Source organism: Syngnathus leptorhynchus, chromosome 20 (genome assembly GCF_054491065.1).
Source record: "Syngnathus leptorhynchus isolate UIUO chromosome 20, UIUO_Slep, whole genome shotgun sequence".
Lineage (NCBI taxonomy): Eukaryota > Metazoa > Chordata > Actinopteri > Syngnathiformes > Syngnathidae > Syngnathus > Syngnathus leptorhynchus.
Window position 1 is genome coordinate 6,141,217 of NC_141214.1, and position 6,965 is coordinate 6,148,181.

At 48.4% G+C, this 6,965-nt stretch overlaps 2 protein-coding genes across 2 annotated transcripts; one reads left to right on the forward strand and one right to left on the reverse strand.

Moving 5' to 3' along the window:
• Nucleotides 1-1,258: 1,258 nt before the first annotated feature.
• On the reverse strand, nucleotides 1,259-2,013 carry LOC147041183 (transmembrane protein 74-like). Its single transcript, XM_085940026.1, has one exon. It carries the CDS (start codon nucleotides 1,883-1,885, stop codon nucleotides 1,259-1,261), a length of 627 nt encoding a protein of 208 aa, XP_085796152.1. The 5' UTR covers nucleotides 1,886-2,013.
• Nucleotides 2,014-3,844: 1,831 nt separating this feature from the next.
• On the forward strand, nucleotides 3,845-6,551 carry trhrb (thyrotropin-releasing hormone receptor b). Its single transcript, XM_085940024.1, has 2 exons — nucleotides 3,845-5,291; nucleotides 5,358-6,551. Exons 1-2 carry the CDS (start codon nucleotides 4,518-4,520, stop codon nucleotides 5,790-5,792), a joined length of 1,209 nt encoding a protein of 402 aa, XP_085796150.1. The 5' UTR covers nucleotides 3,845-4,517; the 3' UTR covers nucleotides 5,793-6,551.
• Nucleotides 6,552-6,965: the final 414 nt, after the last annotated feature.

Below are 6,965 nucleotides of genomic sequence, written 5' to 3' on the forward strand. Positions count from 1 at the left end.
GGAGGACACGTGATGGAATTTAAACACTTCCCAGAAGTCTAAATCGACACGTCTGCCATCCAAATAGCCAAAGAATGAAAAAGATTGTCTCGTGACGACCACCTGCTGAGGCACTGCCCACATACTTTACATGTTCCTTCTTCCTAGCCATTGTCGCGGTGGAGCGAAGGAGACGGGACATTACCATAGCAACGAGGTCGGCCTGTTGCTACGGAGAAAGCATGGGGAAGGAGGGAGGCGGGGTGCAACAGAGAATGACACCTTTGTTTTACACTCACTTGTTCCTTGACGCGTAAATGTTGAGTTAAATTGTTCAAGTGCCCCACTTCCTCCCAGTCCGTCTTTTCAATACAAACGCAAGGTCGCTTTCATACTTGTCATCATCAGTGGCATGCCTGGGGGATCCAAAGTGGCTTTTAAAATGATCAAGCGGCAAAACTTGACGCCACTTCAGGAGCTCTAAGTGCATTTATTTTGCCGTGCGGCTGTCAAGGTAATCAAAATGTTTCTCCCCTCGTCAAGTGCTTTTAAAATGTATGCTGTTATGTTGTTTTCAAGAGCTTCTGTTTGATGAAAACACACGAAAGTTTTTACACCATGCATGCGGAACCATAAAAACAACAATAGAAGTTGACCAAGAAGGGCACCCTGAGGAACACCAAAGTTGTTAGCTTAAGTAACAAGACAGACTGCAAAGTCAGAGTCCAAAGCAAGACAATTGTTTGTACCACTAGTGAACGCTCTGATTTTTGTTTTGTTCCGAAATTAATAAATACCAACACGTATCGATAATAAATGCGTACATTTGATCGACTTTATTGACTGCAACATTGATAGTCACATGCATTCATTGACAGAAATTCATTTATATCGTACATTGCAGAGGTTGATGACACCCAACTGTGAATCACAATTGTACAGTCATCCAACTTGTGAGTCAATGAAGTCTCCACGGGGGGGGACTTGAATGATGCAAATAGAAACATTCAAACACCTTTGGAACTGGATTGTCTCCATTTGATATTGATATGCTCTTGGGTCAAAACATTAGGTACACCTGCACAAAATAAAATCAACTTTCAAATATTTAATTTCAATGTGTTCATTAATATGGTCAGGCTATGCTGTTGTTGTTTTTTTACTTTACTCAATTTTAATTTGTATGGGAGCTCTGCGGGTGTACCTAATAAAGTGCACGCTCCCACTAAAAGACAGTCAGTGTCTTTAAAGGGACGTTAGAAAACAAAGTTTGTCCATTTCAAAACTCAGCTAAGTCGTCAGCCGGTGCGGTGAAATCGGTGCCCGTGGGGTCCGAGTGCCCCCATCCGATGGCCCCATACAGATTTTGCTGGCTCTTGGCTGCGTGCGCCAGGGCTCTCCTGCGCATGGTCTCCCCCTTCCACATGGACATCATGAGCAGGCTGGAGAGCAGCACGCCGCCCAGTGTAAGCAGGCACAGGCCAGCGATGACGCAGCGGTCCAGGTGCGCGCCCAGGCGCGCTCGCTCCCGCTGGAGCCGCTCCATCTCGCGCGCCGCCACGCCATCCTCTTTTTCAGGGCCGCGCATGTCCCGAGGCACCGCGTACGAGATGGCCACCAGCGAGATGCCCGTCACCAAGCAGGAGACGGCGGCGATGAAGCCATAGTCCACGGAGTCCTCCGAGGATAGCTCCGAGTAGGAAAGTTCCTCCTCCTCTCCTTCTTCGTCTTCCTCCACGCAGAATTCACTCAGACACTCATCCTGTGCGTCTTCGCCCGTCATAGGGGAATTATCCTCGGCTGGGATCGGGCTCTCTTCCCCGAAGGGACCCGGTGCGGTGGTGCGCGGCTGCGTCCCCGGGCTGGTTGTCACCCCCATGGAGAAAGGAGAGGAGGAAGCGAGCATGGAGCCAAAGTTTGCAAAGTGGCGCTCATCTTACGCACAGTTCACGAAGGCGAGAGGAGTCGAGCGTCATTTGCACATTCTCTTCTGGCTCCGCCGCCTTGTCAATTAGTGGGGAGCTGGTGGCGGACCCCTCCCACGGACTCCACGCGGTGTCTCATAGCAGCACGATGAAGCAGTCAGCACTCAAATAATTGCCTGCCTGTATTGCAGTACTTCAAGTCGACGCCTTGTCATAACATTTTGGGGATGGATTCATTGCAAATGATCACCCACTCACATTCAAGTTGCTCCTCTCCGCAGTGGCCAAAGGAACCAAAATGGGGGGGTGAAACATAAATAAAAGCAAAATAATAATATATTCAAATAGCAATTAAAAAATAATACCAAAATATATTTATGTTGGCCTCTAAGAGGCGGGGCGGGGTGGAGCAGTGCAATTATTTTGTAATGTCTTCTAGGAGCCCCCACGACATTTTGATCAATATTTTTTTTTTGTGGTATTAGTGTTAAGCAGATTATGTCAAGCCTTGTTCGCAACGCGAGCCGGAGGGTACTTTGAAGTCAATTTCAGCAGGACGGCAGGGGGCGGTGCGACATAAAATGTCGCCCATCTCTCGAGAATGAATTCACACGCAGCGCCCCCTATTGTGGTGGAAAAGTGATTTTAAAATACCCTCAGGTTCGCATTGAGAATGTCACAGCTCACCTGTTTTTTGTTTGGTCACGTGACTTGGCTCACACGTCAAGAAGAGCCAGTATGCTAATGATATGCAAATATGTGTTTACATTTCATTCCATGTCACTTTATGAAAATGAAATCTTCTCAGTTGCTGATGTTAAAAAGTAAAAATAAGCTGCCACCGCATACTGTGGCGTGACAAAAAGGAGGATTTTCGCTTTGCTGAGCTGCTTATAAGAAAACCCTCTTGCGTGTGTGTGTTTTTGTTGCAAACGTAGGTTACACTTTTCCAAAGGTCGAGCACACGTTCTGCCGTGGAAGAACACTTTGTACTTTCTCTCTTGTGCACGATTGGACACGGCGCATTTCTTACTCGTCATGTGCAGAGGTAAACGTAGGAGGAGATTTGCACTTTTTCTGCTTCATTTGGCATCTCGCTGAAAGTAGGAAAATGCCGCAAAGTCGCACAGCTTCTTTCTTACAGCTAGAAAAAAAAAAAAAGAAACGATAAAGACAGGTGCTATTTTTAAGCTTCATTAGCTCCGCTTTTGTAAAAGGGAATGCAAACCTAAATCCCCCAGAGACAGGAAGTGGTAGTTTGTTTATTTACATACGTTAAAGAAAATGTAGGTCAAATTGACCCAAAAAGCAGGTTGGTCCAATTCGGGCCAACTTGGCTTATATTTGTGCCAGCTTGAAGGGGGGGGAAAAAAAGAGGATTTTTATATCTTATTAAACATTTACTGAAATGTCATCCTTCAAATGCCTTATTTTTAAAATCCCCCCCAAAAATACAGTTTATTGAAATGAAAATGATTGAAAAAAAAAACAACATACATACAAATTTAGTGCACCATTCATCTTTGTCCAGTAGATGTCAGTAAATCCCTTGTAGACATATCGAGCTTTAGAACTAACTTCCAAAAGGCATAATGAAAATGTAAAGCATTCAATGCATTTTTTTTCTGCAAGGTGAGCGCTGCTTGAAGGTGAAATACTTCACCTCCACTTTTGTTAACCTCTGACAGGGAAGAAGTCAAGCCGAGGCCTTTTTGCTGCGCGGCTCCACCTGAGAGGCGGAAAAGCAACGACGCTCGTGATTCAAGAATAGCGTTTGTCATTTTCCTGAGTTCTTATCTGGCGTGTGTGCACAGTTGGTGTGTGGGTTTCACCGCCTCCACACTCGCTGGAAGAATCGTTTTATTAGAAAAAAAATAATAATAATAACAGCTGGCGTGCTTCACTCGCTGCCAGCCATGGATTCAAAGGATAATTCTAAAAGGAAAAGCTGCAGGGTCAATGGAAAAACTCTTGTGTTGAACAAGACGTTTTGCACCAGGAACACACAGGAAATTGAGTTGAGGGGCTCGCTTGATATTGTGTGGGTTGAGTTACCGGGAATAAGCAGTCACCCAAATATGGCCAAGAGGAAGAAGAAACAAAGTTGCGTTTTACATGACGTCATGGCTGCGTGCGTAATAAGGGTCAGAAGCGACGGAAGCGCGCATGTGGACTTTTACGCACAGCGCTCTGATAGCGGAGTGGTGAGGAAGGAGGCGGACTTTTACGCACAGCTCCGATGAAATGAGCACTTGAACGCAAAGCTTCGTCGGAAAAAGAATTTTGCTGGAATGTTTCCGAAGGGAGTTTTAGGCACGGGTCTGATTTGGTGGCAAGGATGTGCCACTCGTGAAGTAATTGACTTTTGCGCACAGGTTTTTGGTCAAATAACAATTGCGAGGAGATCGTCTTTTACGCAAAGCTCTTGGCTTTGGGGGCTTGGAGGAGGACTCTAGCGCGCACATCTAGTTTCTGCTCTTATACGTGCGCGCGCCAGCAGCACACCATCCCGGCGATCGCGAAGGATGCACGCTGCGTGGAGAGCCCACTGATCACCTCCATTCCTCCGAAAGAAAGAAAGAAAGAGAAAAAAAATTACTCACCCGAGGCCAAATGGAGAATTCGACCAATGAGACTCTGGGCGTGTGGACGGACTCAAGCGTGGCGTACAAAGCCATCAGCACGGCGCTGCTGTTGCTGATTTGCTCGGCGGGTGTGGTGGGCAACGTGATGGTGGTACTGGTGGTGCTGACCACCAAGCATATGCGCACGCCCACCAACTGCTACCTGGTGAGCCTGGCCGCTGCTGACCTTATGGTGCTGACAGCGGCCGGCGTGCCCACGGCGGTGGAAGGCGCCGTGGGTTCTTGGGTGCTCGGCCGCTGGGGGTGCTTGTGCATCACCTACCTGCAGTACCTGGGCATCAACGCTTCGTCGTGCTCCATCGCCGCCTTCACCGTGGAGAGGTACATCGCCATCTGCCATCCCATCAAGGCTCAGTTCCTGTGTACGCTGTCCCGCGCCAAGAAAATCATCCTCCTGGTTTGGACACTGACGTCAGCCTACTGCGTCATGTGGTTCTACCTGGCCGACCTGCAGGTGTTGGTTTACGACAACGCCAAGGTGACAACGTGCGGCTACCGGGTGCCCCGGAAGCTCTACCTGCCCGTCTACTTCTTGGACTTCGGGGTATTTTTTGTGGTGCCGCTGTTGCTGAGCGCCGTGCTGTACGGGCTTATCGGACGCATCCTCTTCATCAACCCGCTGCCCTCTAACCCCAAAGAGCGGCAGCGGCTGCAGAGGCACGACGACAACGGCCGTGACGAGTACAAGAGGAGCTGCAGGAACTCCAGGCACTCCAGCTCCACTGCTGCCTCGCGGAGACAGGTGAGAACCTGAGAAGCACTGCTGAGAAAGCCCGTTTGTGACGTGTGCTATGCCATGCCGCGCCAGGTGACCAAGATGCTGGCGGTGGTGGTGATCCTGTTCGCCACACTGTGGATGCCATACCGCACCTTGGTGGTAGTCAACTCCTTCCTGGAGCATCCGTACCTGGATAGCTGGTTCCTGCTCTTCTGCCGGTTGTGCGTGTACCTGAACAGCGCCATCAACCCGCTCATCTACAACGCCATGTCGCAGAAATTCCGCGCCGCCTTCCTCAAGATCTGCCGCTGCGGGGCCTCTGCCAAGCCGGCCGGCGCTTACGGCGCGGCGCTGAGCTACAGCGCCGTCAAGGACTCGTCGGTCGCCGAGAGCGCCGAGCGCTTCGCCACTGATGTGGAGGAGGTGACCGTCGCGGATGGGTTGCTGGCTGAGCACAAAGCCGTCTTTGCCGCATCCTCCTCGTCTCCCTCCTTGGGGAAAGCCAACTTTGAGACAGCCTCTTGAGCTTCTCCACGGACTCAACCTGTAACGAGCCAAGGCACATATTTTAAATCCCAAAAAGCGTCCAATTGAATTTGCTAGCTATTATCATGATACAGTCGATGTAACATTGCTTCTGTAACAGCAACAGAATGTTTAATGTAAATTTGTTGTGATTGTGCCTTTTTCCTGATTGGCTAAAAGAACTTGCCCAACTACCTTGTTGCTCTGGGAAAGTCCTCATCACCCGGACATTTCCTTTTTTCACCCTCACAGGCGTTGAGGCAGACTCAAGAAGGCCATCGGGCGTCTCCTAGCAACCGCTTCCCTGATTGACGAGATGCTAATGAAGGCAGCCTGTAATTGAAGCAGTCACGCGTGTCGGAAAGAAAACAACAAGGCTGTTTCATGTTTACGTGAGCATCGGGTGGCAACTTTTTTTTTTTTTTTTTTATATATATATTTCCTGAGGAGAGAAAAGCGTCTTGTTCAGCTGTTGTTATTTCTAATGAAACCATGCGATGTAATTGGCCGTTGCTAGCAGCGGGAGACGCTACGGAGGAGGATGTTGTGTTGCGGCCGATAAAAACTGCGTTATCGCTCTTGTGTGTGTGTATTGGTGCAAGATTGTTTTAATGTGTGTGACTTGTTAAAAAAAAAAAAAAGTATTTTTCTATGGATTACTGGCCATCACAGATCAGTGATTGTGGTTAAGTCGTGCTGCCGTTGTTGTTGGGACGTGGAGCTATTTTGTGCTGCTAATAAAGATGCTTGTGGAAGTGAGACTGCGGTTTATTTATTTTCAGATTATACATGCAGAGACGTCCAATCGCTGAGGCGCAGTGCATTGGACGTGCTGGGTGAAAAAGTGCAGATAGAAAAAAAAAAAAAAAATCTGTCTGAGGTGAGGGATGAGGTGAGTCTCCGTGGACGACGTGCATGGAACTTCTATTATGAAGCCGTCGCGACATCTCGGATACGTGAGGGAAATGAGCGAGCGGTGACTCTGAAGGCCTCCTCGGGCCCGCTAATAAATAGAGGCAGGCGGGGAGGCGAGATCCAATTGCACGCCACTAATGACATTACACGTGGCTTTTCTACAACACACGCAAAAAAAAAAGGAAAGAAGAGAGAGGATGAAGATGATTTTCTAGCAACATCTAAAAATTACAACAAATACAGAAAACTAAAAACAAA

Bases quoted from the DNA above. Each gene is read 5' to 3' on its own strand.
- LOC147041183 (XM_085940026.1), bottom strand. From the start codon at position 1,885: ATGCTCGCTTCCTCCTCTCCTTTCTCCATGGGGGTGACAACCAGCCCG.
- trhrb (XM_085940024.1), top strand. From the start codon at position 4,518: ATGGAGAATTCGACCAATGAGACTCTGGGCGTGTGGACGGACTCAAGC. The intron at 5,292-5,357 runs GTGAGAACCTGA...ATGCCGCGCCAG, and splicing joins CTGCTGCCTCGCGGAGACAG to GTGACCAAGATGCTGGCGGT.